General features: G+C 45.5%; 1 protein-coding gene across 1 annotated transcript in view; it reads right to left on the bottom strand.

The window, feature by feature from the left end:
* Positions 1 to 17,944, bottom strand: part of ARFGEF3 (ARFGEF family member 3) — an 87,616-nt gene that overhangs the window by 56,747 nt on the left and 12,925 nt on the right. The window contains exons 6-11 of the mRNA XM_078877229.1: positions 14,743 to 14,811; positions 11,493 to 11,615; positions 4,152 to 4,197; positions 3,545 to 3,629; positions 2,715 to 2,819; positions 467 to 869 (exon numbers count right to left, since the gene is read on the bottom strand). Of these exons, the coding sequence (XP_078733355.1) occupies positions 467 to 869; positions 2,715 to 2,819; positions 3,545 to 3,629; positions 4,152 to 4,197; positions 11,493 to 11,615; positions 14,743 to 14,811 (831 nt within the window). The remainder of the gene's footprint in view (positions 1 to 466; positions 870 to 2,714; positions 2,820 to 3,544; positions 3,630 to 4,151; positions 4,198 to 11,492; positions 11,616 to 14,742; positions 14,812 to 17,944) is intronic.

Below are 17,944 nucleotides of genomic sequence, written 5' to 3'. Positions count from 1 at the left end.
ACCTGCACTCCCCACTGTATCAACTTGCTGCGTTTTAGCCGCCTGGGGCTCAGCTCGTTGTTGTGAGCGTCGCTTCCTCCACCAATGAACTCCAATCATCCTCACAGCAGCGGCTTTTGGCTAACCATTGAACAAAGACGGTCACCGCATCGCGCGCTTTCAGATGCGCTTCTGCAACCATCTGGAATGCTCTTCGTTCCGTTAAAAAGAAGCCACGGGAGCTATGCACTTTTAAATCATCTAGATTGAAAACTAATTTCTTTAGAATTGGCTACGTACGGTGCGAAAGAAGTTCAACATACATACATACACAGAGCACGGTTAGCTAGGTATGGTGCGAAAGAAGTTCAACATACATACACATAATACAACACGGTTGGCTATGTACAGTGTGAAAGAAGTCCAACATGCACACACACACACTAAGCCGTGTGAGCACCGCTATGCACGCGCCGGGGGACCGCACCTCGCGCAGGACCTTGAGCGCCTCGATGCGGTGCTGCGGGGGCGGGTAGAGCAACATGCGGTGGTAGAGCGACTGCAGCACGGGCCGCAGGGACTCGAGCGCACCCACCAGCCGCACCAGCTCGGCCGCCAGGCTGCACACCGTGCGCACCACGGGGGCCAGCAGTGCCGGCGCCGTCCAGCAGCAGCCCGAGCCCCTTCCCTGGTCACTGACCGTCACCGCCAGCGGAATGGGGCCCCCCGTGACCGCGACGCCCCCCACGAACCCGCTTCCGCCGCCCCCGACAAACGCTTCGGCCGCCCCCGTTGCGTCCGACTGCTGCAAGGCATTGTGGGAGGAGGCGACCACCCGGTCCTGCATGGGGTTTCCTAGCAGCACCACGAGAGTGGGGCACAGCTGCTTCCTGTGGGGATAAGACACGATGCGCAAGGTCCATAGATATTAATTATTCATCTTCATAGTCATTAGCCATTGTCTACTCCCCGCTGGATGTAGGGTGCTTGAACATGCACTGCTCGCTGTGAGAATGGAAATTCCATATTTCTACGCCAGTCTTTAAGGAACAGTCACTGTCAATTTCCCATAAAGTGCTACTAGCAATAATAATGCCCTTTGCAGCAAGTCCTATATTTACATAGGAAATGCGTCCCGGGAAAAAGCAATCTTAGGCGAAGCAACGTAAACCGAAACCTGTTTTACCATTGACTAAATAATATACATTTAGGATACGATATTAAATAACAATTTTAAATATATTAGTTAAAGCAGAGTACTCACAAGACATGGCAGCGGAGATTGTATTTAGAGAGGGTAACAGAGAGTACAGCAGCGGAGGGCGACTCAGATTAGTCGGTGGGTGACAGGAGCAGCCCTCCTTCACCCCAGTGGGCCACAAGCTTGACATCGTCCTTGTGAATTCCGTATGTTGAACTTCTTTCGTACCGTACGTAGACAACCATGCTGTATGTATGTGTGTATGTATGTAGAACTTATTTCGCAACTTACATAGCCAAACGTGCTGTATGTATGTGTGTATGTAGAACTTATTTCGCAACTTACGTAGCCAACCGTGCTAATCGGAGGTGCGAAACACTAATCACGACCCCACGCTTCACCCTAGACACACTGAGACCAGGCTACCACGAGGTGCGGCACGGGACGCATGCGGCACAGATGCCGCAGGTTGCCCACTGTTGGTGCACAGAGTATGGCGGCGACGTAAACACCGAGGCCTGGGCGCCCGCTTTCACGGTGCCCTGGCCTAGCGTGTCATCGTCATCACACACGCTGCTCAAACCACTGCCTTCTTTTGTTTATACTTTTCAAAATAACGTTGAAGTGAATCAATGCGTTATAAGTCGAATTACGTTCCTTAATTCGTTGGCGTCGTTACAGTGAGACTAAACAAATTTAATTTTACCAGGTTCGGCCCACTGAGCTATATAGCTCTTATTTAGAAGCGACTTGGCCACAAATGATAGCCCAACAAAGTGGCTTATCACGTGGAAATGTATCGCAGCCAAATACTCTAAACGCGTGATGTTGATTCTCAATTTGGGCCGAAGATCTTCAAAATTATTTCTATGACATCATCTTCCGGTGGGGGGGGGGGGGGGCTGTTATCTGACATGATGTAACGCACTGCTCACTGTGAAGAATTCCAAATGGAATTCCCTCACATCATGATGTGACGCCAAGGTGGTGAGATGTTAACTAGCTCGCCTGGTATGTAGGAGGTCGAGGGTTTGATCCCGACCCTGATGCCTGTATGTTTGAAGTTTGCATCTCTCTCCCCGTGGTTGGGTTGATTTTTTTCTCTGTGTATTCCGGTTTTTACCTCCACATTCAGAATAAACATGTATTTAGATTATTAAGATAATTTTCCTGCTATAAATTTCCACATCATAAGCCACTTTGTTGAGCTATCATTTGTGGCCAGGTCACTTCTGAAACGTAAGCTAATAGCTCAGTGGGCTTTACCTGGTAAGATTAAAATAGTTTAGTTCTATTTGTCTATTTTTAAGTGATTTGTTTACCTTCCCTATAGTTTGCACTCCTATTATGTGTTTGTATTGTTTGTTGTTGTAATGTTCTGACCCGCCCCTACTGAACATCTGTGCAAAAAGAGCTTTATAGCTCATCGGATGCCTCTAGTGTAGATAAATATTCTAATGGGAAGTGTAATTAACTGCGTGGCCACCGTTGACGCCTGGCCAGGAGCTACAGCGAGTTGCAGGATGGCGCTTACCACACGAGGTCGGTGAAGCTGCGCTCGATGTGCATGCTGGACGAGAAGTTGCTCAGCAGAGCCAGGATGCACTCAAGGTACAGCAGTTGCATCTGTTGGCTCCCACTGCGGTCACAAAGACAAAGGTCCCCCATATAACCTTTAACAGACCGTTGGGGCAAGCGCTGTTAGTGAGCACCTATGAAGGCCGGCATGGCACAGGAGAGGGTAGGTGGCCAGCACCACGCCCGCCTGCCTTTGTCTCCTCTATTGACAATGTTTACACACACCGCACCAGGTACTCATGAGGCCGAGTTGACTTAGGGGAGGACCAGGTCCGGTTCAGATATTCGTCACTGGTGTTGGCCATGAGCGGGAATCAAACTCGGGTCACCTGGTTCGTAGCGCAGCGCGCTAACCACTGCACTACCGCTCCGCACACTGTGGTCACCACACACGCACGGGCGCTCACACGTGCACATGGCAACACGAGAGCGTGACAAAAGCATGAATAGAGCATGACAGCAGCATGGCGACAGCACGAGAGCTGCCCAGTGTTGGGAGGGTCACAAGAGGTGTACAAACCTGGTCTAGGGTCTCCCCTATGTCGTGTGCACAAACAGCTCTTTTCCCAATACACTGCTGGATGAGGGTCTCCCTGTGTCATGAGTAGGATTTGAGAGGCAATTATTAATCAGGGAGTTAATAGTAATGTTTCCCAAGTCAACTTATTTCCTCAAGAGTTAATGCAATACCTCCGAATTGTGTGTGTTCCCCGTCCCGTGCGTTCCTCTGTCTCTCAGGGTAACTTTCAAGTGTCAGGGCCGTGTGAGGTGTAGCGCGATACTCACTTCACAACTCCTTGTAGTTTGTCACAGAAAATGGCGAGCACCGAGACCACATCATCCCTCAGGGCCATCAGCAGTTTCATGTTTCCTGCACTCGCACGCAGCAGCAACAAAATCAGTGCTCCGGGGCTGGCGACCGTGGCACTGCTCATCGGTCTAGGCCAGGGGTCGGCAGCCAAAATATCAAGAAGAGGCCGTTTTTTTCAAAATTTGATATAAAAAAAAACCTCTATTTCAAGAGCTGCCATGTAATGTGAATACGAGACGGTGGTGGTCCTTCATAAATTACGTCATGAAGCAGCCTTTAAAGAGCTGCATGCGGCTCCGGAGCCGCAGGTTGCCGACAAACGGTCTAGGCAGTCAACGTAAAGTTTTTGCTCCGCTTCAGGGTGGCCCACTCTTCTCCACTAATCGCCTTGAACCGGTGGTTGAAATTTCATACAAAACCAGCTTTGACTTCCCACAAAGCGGTACTCATTTGATTTGATCCCGCCAGGATAATGGGTTGACTCTACGCTTGAGTAAGGGGGAGCCATGAACATACAATCCCCCCTAATGTGCAATGTGGGGAATGGAGATTTCAGTCCATAGGCCCTCTCGCAACCTGTACCTGCATTGGCGACTTTCTCCTCGTTTCTCTCTCCATCTGCCTCCTGCTGAGACAGGATTTTCATCGGTAAGCACAGGCACACGCCTGCACACATGTGCTTGTGTGTTCATGTGAATTTGTGTGTTTTTGGTTCTAGAATACAATACGAACAATTCTGGTCGGATACTTTGCATCGTGCAAATTGGTAGCAATGAATGGCCAATTCTCATTTGAACCCTCTTATTCTTTGGTTCTTTCAGTAAAGTCATGTAGATAGAAAAAAATAAAATAAATTGAATAAAAATATCACGACATTTCGATCGAAACACAAGCGGTCGTCTTCAGGAAAAGGGGTTAGCCTCTAAAGGCAAACTGTTTATAAAGGTTTGGAGATGGGCGTAGCCCAAGTGTATCAGCAGCACCAGCAGCATGGGCGGGGCAGCAATGCCAATGCAGCAGCAATGCCAATGCAGCAGCAATGCCAATGCAGCAGCAATGCCAATGCAGCAGCAATGCCAATGCAGCAGCAATGCCAATGCAGCAGCAATGTCAATGCAGCAGCAATGCCAATGCAGCAGCAATGCCAATGCAGCAGCAATGCCAATGCAGCAGCAATGCCAATGCAGCAGCAATGCCAATGCAGCAGCAATGCCAATGCAGCAGCAATGTCAATGCAACAGCAATGTCAATGCAGCAGCAATGCCAATGCAGCAGCAATGCCAATGCAGCAAAGGGCCGCCAAAAAATAACTGCACCCCGCTCCACACACCACACTGCTGACAGTGGAGGTTGATTAACAAAAAAACACAGGTCAAGTCATGACCCAAAGTGGTTGATGACATCTTTCTAATGATTGCCGAGTCTATAACCTTCTTTTCAGTTGAAATTGTGTCCGTGTCTGCATATATGGATGGCTTCATGAACGAATCTTTGATAGCCAGTAGGCTTGCAAAGAGAGAAATCAATTTCGTGTGAGCAAGCCGCATTAAAATAATGATCAGCCACGGCAGACGTATTGGTCCTACCGTGTTTCAAATCTGCCTTATGTTCACGAACACGGTCCGAGACATGTCGCTTAGTTTCCCCAATGTAACAACTGCTGCCGCAGATACAGCTTAGTTTGTAGATGCTGGGATATTGCATGTCAGAAATCTTGCCCTTCACAGATGGAATAAGATCACGAATTTTATGTACTGTGTTAAATCGGACCTGGATCTTGTGTTTCTTCACGATTTTGGAAATCATTTTGGTTACGCCTGCTATGTATAGTAGGGTGATGGTTTTGATTGGATCCTCAGATGGCTCCTTCCTCGCAGTTGGGGTGATGGCTTTGCGGATTGTGCAGTCAGAATATCCATTCGCCTTCAGAGCTTGATGTACGTGTTCGAGTTCAATGGTTAGGTGTTCATGGTCGGAGATACATTGAGCTCTATTGTGTAGCGTTTTGATGAGGGAATTCTTCTGGGATAGATGGTGGTGGGAATCAGGTTTTAGGTAGGCAACAGTATGGGTTACATTCCTGTAGACAGAATGACTCCTTGAGTCATCTGGTCTTTTTTTGATTAGGATATCCAAGAAGGGTAGCATGCCATCCTTTTCTATCTCCATGGTGAATTTGATGGCTGAGTGTATGGAATTGATGTGGTTGAGGAATTGGTTTAGAGCCAGTCGGCCATGTGGCCAGATGACAAAAGTGTCATCCACGTACCTCTTCCACAAGGACGGGTGTCGAGTGGATGCCTTGATGTCATCCGTCTCAACATTTTTCCATGAAAATATTGGCTACAATCGGAGATGCTTTCAGTTTGTTTGTCGAATGTTCCATTCCAGGTGAAGTATGTATTGGTGAGGCAGTGTCTCACCAGGGCCGGTGCATCAGCATTCAATCCTTGTTGGACCAAATCTTCAATGATTGCAATGGTATCGGGCAATGGAACTTTGGTGAACAAAGAAACTACATCGAAACTGACGAGTAAATCACCTGGGGACAGTGAGATGTCTTTAATTGACGATACCAGGTGAGCTGAGTTAAGAACAGAAGAGGTGGTCTTACCAGTGAATGGCTGTAAGGTCTCAGACAGCTATCGGGCAGTTTGTAGGTGGGTGAGCCAATGGTGGAGACGATGGGACGAAGGGGTGTACCTTCTTTATGGATTTTTGGTAAGCCATATAATCTGGGTGGCCTAGCAGCAGAAGGTTTTAAGGAAAACCGTTTGGTCTGTTCAATTAATGAAGCTGAATCAGTGATACTGTTCATTTTTGTAACAAGGCTGTTGGTGGAAACTAAGCGACATGTCTCGGACCGTGTTCGTGAACATAAGGCAGATTTGAAACACGGTAGGACCAATATTTCTGCAGTGGCTGGTCATTATTTTAATGCGGCTGGCTCACACGAAATTTATTTCTCTAAGACGATGGTACTTTGCAAGCCGCCTCGCTATCAACAAAGATTCGTTCATGAAGCCATCCATATATACAAACACAATTTCAACCGAGAAATCATTGGAACAATGTCATCAACCACTTTGGGTCATGACTTGACTTGTGTTTTCTTGTCAATCAACCTTCACCGTCAGCAGTGTGGTGTGTGAAGCGGGGTGCAGTGATTTTCTGGCGGCCCTTTGCTGCATTGGCAATGCTGCTGCATTGGCATTGTTGCTGCATTGATATTGCTGCCCCGCCCATGCTGTTGGTGCTGTTGATACACTTGGGCTACGCCCATCTCCAAACCTTTATAAAAGTTTGCCTTTAGAGGCTAACCCCTTTTTTCTGATGACGACCGCTTGTGTTGCGATCGAAACGTCGTGATATTTTTATTCACTTTATTTTCATTTTATTCTAATTTTTTCTATCTACTTGACTTTACCAAAAGAACCAAATAATATGAATTGCTGCAGTCACGAAAGTTTTAAGTCAAAATTTAACCCCCTTCTCCCCTAGTTCAAATCAGACATAACTATCTGCTGAGTGACCATCAGCAAAGCAGAGATGAAGTTGACCAGGTGTGGTGGTGTCCGCACCACCCTTTCAAGTGCAGCTCCAGCATTTATTGGCTCTTGCCCATAGTCTGTGTGGCTAAACAGGGGATATGTCTTTGTGCGTGCGTGTGTTATCTGTGCAAGAGTTGTCTCTGCCAGTCATCCCAATCTAGCAACCCACACCTCCTGGGTGTGTCCTTTTACATCCTGCTGGTGAGCCTCTATTCAAAGTGGACCTATCCTGGCACAGGTGCCATTATGACATCACTGCCACTTCGTGGCATATATAGGTTTTAGATTATGGGATGTATGGAGAGCGGTGGCATAGTGGTTAGCGGCACTGTGCCACAAATTCCAATGAACCGAGTTCGATTCCCAGGCACGGCTGACATCAAGGCCCTCTCTGCTGGCCTAGAAATTATCAGAATCAGAACATTTTATTTTCATCAATGCTATATGTATTTTACAAAGTTCTTTCTTATGAGTCTATTAACGTAATTTTAATGTTACTCTCTCCCTCAGTTGCGCTGCTTCCAGTGCAGCTCATAAATGAGAGCTTTTATCCAGTCAGATTTTCTACCTGTGCTGACTCCACCTCTCCAGGTGAAAAATCTATCCTGAGGCCTTCAGAATGTCGAGTGAATCCCCTCTGCTGTTGAAGCAAATGGGGACGATGTTGTTGATTGTCATATTCTTTATTAACCAATCAGATGTCGAGTTTGCCATGTTGGGCGTATTCAGCGAGCTGGCCTAGCCGCCTACGTTAGAATTTTTTGTGTGGCGTGATCGGAGGGGCAGTTAGCTAACTGAAGTAAAACTAGCTAGCACGTAAAGTAACATCATCTAAGATTTATTTCAACTTTCTTTCATGACGTTTAGATTTTTAGATGTAGTGCTTTAGATTTTTGGGTTTTTTTCTGTGGGGAAGCCTGTTGAATCCTGATTGTGTTATTTGTGTTTTATGGCATTTTTGCTTGCTTGGTGGTCGTATGAGTAAATGTGACTGGTTGTTGCGAGTTTGTTCTTGTTTCTTTGGTAATGACATTGATTTAGGCTATGCGATGTCTATTTGTGATGCAGCATCCTGTCATACTGTGTAATAGTGGTACATCCTTGATGGTTTCAGTCACCATGTATTCATGTCTCTGGAATTAGTGTATTTTAACTCTCATAGGTGTTGAGCCTCATGTTAAAGACTTTATTCCATTTGATAAACGTCACTGTCACTGAATATGGGGTGGTTACGTCGAATGACAATAGCCTATAGCCCTAGTGTCATGGTGAGGTTATTCAAAGGCGCTTTAATTGTGGGAAGATAGCACTAAAGGCCTAGGTGTAAAATACACGGCCCGCCACTGTTGGCGAGTGATATCTGGCCTGGTTCTGTGTCTCCTGTAGGTTGACTCACCATAAAATGAGTAACTTGTGTGGAATGTTAACATCGGAACAGGTGACACATTACCCAAATAGGTGCCCCGCTAAACACCACTGGCAACAAACACATGTTAAAGGCTATATGGCAAGTCCGTATCGATGTAACATGTAACATGTAAAAGTATAGCCCTTTTTTAAATCTAGCGAGGGCCTACCTATTGTCACGAGGGTCGCTGGAGTTATTTGATTATACTTCACACTGACTAGCCGCAGGGTTGTTGGAAGGCGGGGAGAAAAAAGGCACGGGTACGCTCATGAATTTGCCATGCTGTGTGGATTGGATGAATGCAGGTTAAAATAGTGAGCTAGTGAAGGTCTCAGACACTGGGTGTGATCGTGCCGCATAAGCGGGGGGGGGGGGGTGATATACGGGTTTCATATTTCACAACGGGCAGCAAAAAAAATTCCATTTTTTTTCGCAATTTAAAGCTGGCGAGCCAGGGAACAAGGCCATTTATTCCTCAATGATTTCTCAAATTAACACATCCTTGCAGGATTGTTGACTGTGTAGTCTCCAATAGTGTGCAGGTGTAAGGTATAATGTAGAATACAGATTTTTGTGTTAGGTTAATCGTGTAACTTAATAGGTGTGCTTCTTACAAGAACAAAACCAACCATAACCAACCATCGTGGTGTATGATTAATGTCAATCACAAAGACAAGGCCTTCAAAACATAAAACAAATGGTGTAAACATGCAAATTCAATGAAAGCATGTTAGTTGCAGAAAATCAATATTTCACTGCAAAGCGACCCCAACTATAACAATGGTTTTCTCCGCAAGAAAACCACTCTTTCTACACAGAATGCAGACATAAACATCATGTTTGGAGTCTTCCATTGCATTGTGGGGGTCACTTGCATGTGAAAACACCTTTTGGTTACAGGTACGTGTTAGATTTAAACTCGTGCTTGTTAAAAAAAAACAGGCAGCAGATTTTGTCAGAAATACAAAGAAAAATACATTTGAAAATAAAACAGGGCAGAAAGTAGGAAGTTTAAAAAGCAGGTGCGGAGGATAGCAAGTTGAAAAGTCAAAATTGAATTCGTGGTTCAATGTTTATCTCGTCAAAAATCCCGGTGAGACGTATTATCTCGGCTTAAAGGAGATCTGATTTGTTGTTAAAGCAAACATAAGGGACTGTTTCTGGCAGCCGTGTGCAACCAGAGAACATAAACAACACCTCATCACCGCTGCCATCATTAGCACCGCCTTGTAAAGGTCAGCGTCCCAGGTGGCGAGCGCGAGCCTTCGGTGAGAATTCCACATTCCTATAACAAACCCAGTCCCATCCTGCCATATGAAAAATATACAATAGGCTTACATTTAGGAAATCGGTCTTCTCAGCTCCCTATTCTCGGTAGAATGTTTATATTATGTGTCGCAAGTAACGGTACCGGGAGGTACTGTTAAGAATAATTATCTAACATTGACACATACATACTATCAATGAAATAATTGGAAGAAAAAAATCTACGTATATCAAACACTGTTATTGCTGTTAACCGTGAAAATATATTTAATTCAGTGTAAATTATCATATTTTCAAATGCCATGTGTGTGTTTTTGTTTTCAACTCAAAACTGAGCAATTTTCATAAAACGTACTCGCGCTCTGCAGCCAGGGCACACAACGTCCTACTCTTGCGAATGAGGCCAAAGCTACGTCTTTAACGTCTCATTTACAGGGAATGACACGGTCTGATAATTCCCTGCATACAACATAAATAACCGGGTGCCTGTAGTGGGAAAACTAACTGCCGAGAGTCATTACAAACGGGCTCAGTGACAGGCGCTCTGGCTGCAAATGCTGATGTGACACACGAGGTCTGTGCAGGGAAAGTCTCACTACACCCACACGGGAACAGATGAACACAGGCAGAAGGAATAGGCGATCAGAATGAATCAACACCTGCAGAGGTTGTGGGGTGATGGGACCAGTCCTTTGGGGGGCGGGTGGGACAGCAGTGACACATGCATGCAACAATCGAGCCGGCTCAACCCAGCCATGTAAGCGAGCCTTCACCGTGGAAGAAACAAAAAAGCCACTTGTGGAATGTAACCAATGGCATGCTATGACCTACCACGTATCGCAATGAAGGTGGTTGCGATAAACAGTGCTTTCACTACAAGATGCTACACGGACATATGGAAGCTTGTAAGAGAATGTCCAGTCCATTACGGGATATCGTGGGTGTATTGAGAACTGCTCTATTAGATCATCAATTATTGCATCTCACCGAACAGCAGGAGTATAATAAAAACTCTTATTCTTAAAGAAATGTTATTTGGGTGTGTTTACTATGCACCTGTGACTGTCAATTGTCCAAGTATCACCCAATAAATATGGAAATGCACTTTGTACAGTCGAGAGCCCACTGAGAGTAATTCTGCTGCATTGCGATGGTGATGCAGCAATTGGGTTTGTGAACCCCATCTCAAGCCTCTGAGTATTGTCCCATCAAATGCACGAGATTCAAATGAGGCTTTTGCAGATAGATTTTATTATTAGGGATGTCGAAGTTGATACAAGTCAACAGTGCTTGTCCTATGGATAGACTCAACCCTATTATAGGAATGTGGAATTTCCACCACTTGCTCAGGGCTGAGCAACACCTCAATGCTCATTTCATCAGGGGAAGATACAAATCTGATCAGGCTCTTACCTGGTTAAATAAAGATACCAATCTCCCAGCCCAGTTAACTGTACCTCAGTTTTATTGGTCACGTAATGGCAGTGCCCTGGTTCACATTGCACAGCGAAGGCTCATATCACAACACAAGGCAACGAGTGCTGGGCACGGGGGGGGGGTTAGTCTGGAGGCATGCACGATCTTGCACGGGGGGGAAGGCATGCACGGGGAGGGTGGGTGGTGGGGGGTAGCGTCGGATACGTGGTGGTGGGGGGCGGCTTAAAAACCATGCCCCGCCCCCCCTCTCCTCCTCCTCACCATCTCCTCCTGCTTCTGCCGCAGACTCTGGCTCAGGTCGCCCAGCATCTGGCTGAGCGTGGCTCGCACGGCCGTGTTAGTGCTACGCAGGTGGCTGTTTGCCACGTACGTGTCAACGCACACCTGGGAGAGACGGCGGCACGCGCGTGGGGTGGGGGGGGGTGGCGGTTAAAGGAAGACGAAACCTGTACAACGCTAACGGCTCTTAGCTTGTAGATGCACGCCTAGCCTGTGTCTCCCAGCGTGCTAGACACACATCCGAAGCTTCGCTAAAGTGAAAGTTAAAGGTGCAGCCCGGCAATTGCTTGCTCCTGCCACCAGACACCAAAAGTGTCTGGTGGAAGGACCTCCACTCCCAAGATAATTTGGCCTACCCTTCCAAGCTAGCCAGATCTCACACTTGACTCCACCACACACGACTGGCAAATCAACTAGCCGTGGGGCACGCATTCATACTGCTGGCCGTACAAAGACCAGAGATTTAGGAAAGCAGCCCATTGTTTCAACTGCCACACCTGGAAGCTTTATAAGAAACGGGCTTAAAAATAGTGATCAGGCAGACCATTATGGCACGCTAGTGACACCAGGGACCTGCACCACTTTAGACAAAATAGAGTTACGTCATGCCAGCGTTATCACAGAGTTACGACCGTTATTTCTAAGTATTTATTTCCAATTAAGAAACCTTTAGTCAGTCAATCGGCAAGTCCTGAGTGGTGACATAAAATGTGGGTGTTCCTGCCTTTCCAGGCTGTCTGGTCAGAGTGGAAGAATAGGCCAAATGGCCTCTGCAGGGCTCTCTGGATCTCCCATGAGTACAGGACATTCCAACAGTTGCAGCAGGGCCGCAACTTTGTCGAAGAACACTTCAAAACTTGCGTTGGACAGCCCGAGACACACGAGAGTTCGTGTTTACAAGATAAGAGCCGCGGATGGTTTTGCAGGTTTGCGCGCTTCCTTCAAAGGCCCTCGACACAGACGGGGAACATCCTCAGCGTGGTGAACAAGGAGGACCGAACACACCGGCTCCAGCCGGGGGCATCGCCTGTCCGCTTGGGCAGAACATTAAATGCGTAAAACAAGAGCACGGTGGCAGTGCAAATCAAGTAATGCAATTATTTGAGGGGTCGAGTTGGTGGGTCACACAAAGAGACTGCTGCATACTTCACGACTCCCAACCTCCGGGGCTGTAAATTGCCAAGGAGATGGAAAAAACTACAAGTGGGTTTGTGAGCCTGTCTGTAGGGAACTTTAGAGTGTTATCCCTTATATCGATAGATTTTTTTCTGAGTACTTGGGCTTTCACCAGCATGAAAAAAATTGAATTGACCAAATACAGTAATACCCCAGTTTACGTCGGGGACTGCATCCCTGAAAGGTGCAACGACGAATATCGAAACGACGTAAAATCAAAGCGATTTACAGGGTAGTAGTAGTAGAGGGTGGTGGAGGCGACGTAAATCAAAGCGATTTACAGGGTAGGCGACGGCTGAGAGGTGACGGATAACGAGAAAGGGTGGACGACGATGCTGTCAGTGACTTACGTGTGGGTTGAGGCAATGCAAATCAGGTGGCGGTGTTAATGAAGTGATGACGTATTTGTGAAACAACGTAAAAGGGGGAGACGGAAATTGGGGTATTACTGTATCCCAATGCAGGATCCCCCTTACAAATGCTTGACACTCAGCGACGCGATCCTAGATCATAAAAAAAGGACGTTATTATACGTGTGTGTGTTTGCGTATTCTGATATGATTTCAAATCTCACATATTCAAGTGAATCACACTTGCGGTGCATGCCATCATGAGAAACCGCTGTAGTAAAGCAACAACAGGCCGCTCCTAAGTACACGTACAGTCGTGTCATCAATCCACTGCTGGATGAATGCCTTTCCACGCTGTTGTGCGGATTGGTGGAGCTGATAGAGCATAGAGCTTGGAACATAGAAGTATAGCACAACAATTACTTTTGCTGCACTACACTCTTGCTGCCCACTGTGTATCTCCACTACTTCTATACTGCATGTTAAGACAACCATTGTCTCCCTGCTCATATGAGCAACATAATGTGATGCTTTATTCCAACTGTGCCTCCGACTTGGTGGTGGAAATTCCACATTCCTATGGTGGGGGCCAGTTACTCCACAGGTTACAGAACATTTAATGTCTGTCAAATGGAATCAGCAGTTAAGGAGGTTTGTTTAAATCACTTGCAAAGACCTACATTAATATTCAGGACAACACTTTACTCAATCAGCAAAAATAACGCTACTCATCCATTTTCAATGTAATGTTACAAATATGCCGGCTCCCCTGCTGTTCACAACATCAGGGCATCCAGTGGCATTGTATTATGAAGCAACATCTTGCTAACGAGAATGAGTTGAAACAAATCCAAGGTGACCTTGTTGAATGGACGAACACAAGTGAGGAATATTGATCTAAGGAAGACACGTGGGCAAAACGATTAAATGTTAACGCAATCGTAAAAGAACTCCACACAAGCTCTCACGCTGTAGGCACACCCGGTGGGGGGAAGGGTCCCTAGGCTGCCCAACACGGCTGAGATTAAAGTTGTGAGAATCTGGAAAACGACATGATCGCTACACCCGAAAATCACTTTTAAGTTTTCTTCTTCTTGAGCTTTAAAATTGTGTCGGGCAGCCAAAAACAAAACGACCTGGTTGTGTTTTTGGGTTAGTCCTCCGTTGCATGAATTCCCTTTTGCGTTCATTCTTTTGTATAACTTTTTTTGTTATTGTGGAAGCTTCCAAATCATGTCGCACAACTCATGACACCCGGCCTAGGTACGTATACGCAAACGCTGTTTGTTGTTTGCGTTGCACGGTGATTTTGCACAAAAGCTAGTATCTGTAAAAGGTACGTTTTTATCACAGTCAATATTATGATGAACAATTGATTTTTAGATCAACCCAAGTAGTGATCGGGCCAATTTTTTTGGTACAAGACCATCCACCCGACATGTACCAGGGTTTAATACCCATATTATTTTTTTAGCTCACGTGGGTGAGTTGAATAACAATCATCATAACCATATTTCGCAATTAGATACGACATTTTTCTTGACACTGCATCAAACATCTTCAGAACAGAACCCAAGACAGTATATTTACATTTACAATAACCTTTTTGAAAGAGCACATAAAACTATCGCCAATCACACAACGGGCGAGTGCCTGCGAAGGAGCTCTCCGCTAGCTTACGCGGAGCTCAGGGGAGCCACACTCACCTCGGAGATCTGCAGTAGGGACTTGCCGTTCAATTCAAACGTGGACGAGCAGGCGAGACACAGCAGCACCTAGGCACGTGAGACAATCACAGCGGTCATTACAGTTCCAGCACGTGGACCGCAACGTCGGGCATCCTGCCGGACGGCACCAAACACAACCCAAAACACACGTGACGGTGCCATGCAGCACAACCGCAAACACCACTGCGTACAGGTTTCCCTTGCTCTATGCGGCCGTAGTAGATGCGTTCCAATAAAAAAAGGGGCTCACAAAGCGAAACCGCACAAGAGGCAGCTGCCTGCCGAGTAGCGCATGGTACGCACACGACGTTGTCCCACAATCTGACTGCATGGCCGCGTACAAGTGAATTCAAACCGCTGTTAGGCGAATTTTAGGTAGAAGTAGATTAGCCACATATACACGAAATCGCAAAAACCGAACCCGCATAGAGCGAGGGAAATCTGTACGTGTGATAGGATTCTATTTTAACACGAGACCACAGGCAGCTGTCCTTGATGAAGTTACTTTTTTTTATCAACAACAGCGACATCCCTGGTGCCGTTTCCTCGTCACCACAGCAATGTACACACGAAGACTGATCCTGGTACAGGTTGAGGTTTTCAAGTTGGAAGTGGAATGGTGGACTCTCTCAAACCCTCTATGCCAGCGTGCTTTTGGGAAGGAGAGGGGGAGATATTTTTGCTGATTTCTGGTGTATTCCTCATGCTTGTAGCTCGTTTCTCATGTTACAAGTCGAATTTCAGTTATTTCAATAAATCACCGAACCTTCACCTGTATCGGATCATCCATTTACCTCATTACAGACTTTAACGTTTTCAAGCTGAGGTGGAAAGCATTCAAAGCTTATGCTAGATGTTCAAATTTTGCAAAAGAGCATTTCATCAGGATTCTAAGGTTAGATTGGAACCGGCAAAACCTGGATTCCAAGGCGTATGTACGAGATATGAGACCATTGTACGTCTGTCATATTAAAAAATATATATATTTATAAAGACAGAATTTTTTTTACTAATTCCATATAGTACTCATCTGCAAGCTTCCATCGTGCTTAATCTTGCGTATCGAAAAGAGGATCTTTTTGCCTTCGAGCCGTCTATGTTTGCAGAGTGCTTTGCTCAGTGATTTAATAAAGTGCCCACAGCAGACAACTGCAATTGTAACACACTGTACATGAATATCATGACGGCAGCAATTACTGGGTGACTTTGCTTCAATTAGCCTCGGGACTTGTGACACGGTTTCTGGGAATTCCAGCAATGCAAGGGGCACGGTCGACATGAAAACCATATTACTACGAGACAATCAATTTAAGTGCCATGTGTTCATTGTCCAAGTTACGTTTGTTTTGCTTTTTATTTCTCTCACAATCTTATTCCAGCTGTTCACGTCGGCGGTATCTTAAGAGGCAGGAAAATTTCTACGTCGTTTGCTCGCAGCCAGCAATGCATCAAGTTGAGTCAAAGAATGGCCCAAGAATAAAAGGTGAAAGTTCGACTGTACCACTGAAGCTTTTGCAATACACCTCCTCATACAAACTCGGGGCACACCTTTTATATGCCCTGTGAAGAATTTCTGTGGCGTGTCAAACGCAGCGTTGTAATTTCCAAGCGTGAATATGCAAATAAAGTGACGGAATAAATGTTGTGGGTTTACTCTCCAAGAAACCGGTGTGCTGACGAATTGGCACGTTTTGTTTACAAGACAAACCTTACCAATTGGCTCTGTCGGGTGGTGGCGGGTTTAACGGCACATTTATATTTACGTGAGCTAACCCATAAAAAAAACCTTTATTGTGACATCAAGTTTCATTCAAAAAGTTCCATCACGATTCATCATCGTCTGTCGAGCCGATATTAAACAGTTTGTAATATATTCGTATGAGTAAACCAGTGTGCCAGTGCTCAGCTGAAATCCACAACTGACATTACCTGCAACTGAATATGGAGAAAACATTCCAGTGTGTCGCTATAGTAAGGCAAGTCTCTTTTAACATATTCTTAGGTTTTTTCGGTAAAGTCACGTAGTTAAAACATTAAAATTAATAAAAGTAAATTGTCTAATGCAGCTGAATGGGATGTCTCCTGCATAATTATGAAAACGTGTTTGTTATTTTCTGCTGCATTTATTCTGATGCACAACACATTTATCCAGACAGCCTATATAACGCTTTTTATGTACGGTGGTCACCCATTTCAGCAATATCCAGGCTCATTCTGTGCTTAGCTCTGTGCTCCGGAGGGATCGAGCGTATTCTCGGTGATTTTGGCAAAGGGCGGCGGCCACGCAAGTAAAACCCAACATTGGCAAGGACGACAAAACACTGACTCAACACCGCCAGGTTCGCATTACAACTCACTTTGTTTCCAAATAAAAAATGTTATGCAGTCGACACATTGTTAGTTAATTGATATAAGCCAAACATGAGGACATATTCCATACAATTGCAGTTATAATCAGAGTTTTAACATAAAAACAATGCGTTAATCAAAGCACTCGATGTCAAACAAAGGAGAGAAAAAAAATCTGTTTTTCAGAGCCGGTACAATTTTCAACCCATTCAAATAATAAGTATAACCCGTAAAAACAAAGTTTTTCACTATAAATCCTATATATGCGTGGCAGCGAACTTAATATAAAGGATTTAAAATATATATTCGCCTGTGGAGGACGCGGGGATCGATCCCGCGACCTTTGGCATGGGAAGCGAGGGCGCTACCAACTGCGCTACTCCGCCACGGCCTTGTGGAGGGGTTACGCTCTGGGCTCTTACACTCTGACGTTCAGCCAAAGCCATGAATGAGTTCTATTTGAATATATGTAAAATAAATTTTTTTGCCTAAAAAGTGTAAAATTTTGGGAATTTTTTTTCACGAACATTAATTGTCTCGCACAACGAGTCTGTGTGGAAAATGTCAGCTCGATTGGATCACGGGAAGTGGGTTAAAAAACGACCGAAAGATTTGCACGGTCGTAGGCAAGCAAGCAAGCACGCAAGCAAGCAAGCAAGCACGCGAACTTAATATAAAGGATTTAAAAAGAGGGCAATTTCAATTCAATACGGGAAGTTATTTCTCCTTCTTCTTAACAGAAACACAGTGAATAATGGCTAAGTATCCACCTTATTTACTGCCCCGTTCAAGCGCAGTGTCAAATGTTTATACTGGTATAAGCGGAGTGAAA

Source organism: Lampetra fluviatilis, chromosome 47, assembly GCF_964198595.1.
Source record: "Lampetra fluviatilis chromosome 47, kcLamFluv1.1, whole genome shotgun sequence".
NCBI lineage: Eukaryota > Metazoa > Chordata > Hyperoartia > Petromyzontiformes > Petromyzontidae > Lampetra > Lampetra fluviatilis.
The sequence above is the reverse complement of the archived record's forward strand: the minus strand, read 5'-3'. Positions and strand labels throughout refer to the sequence as shown.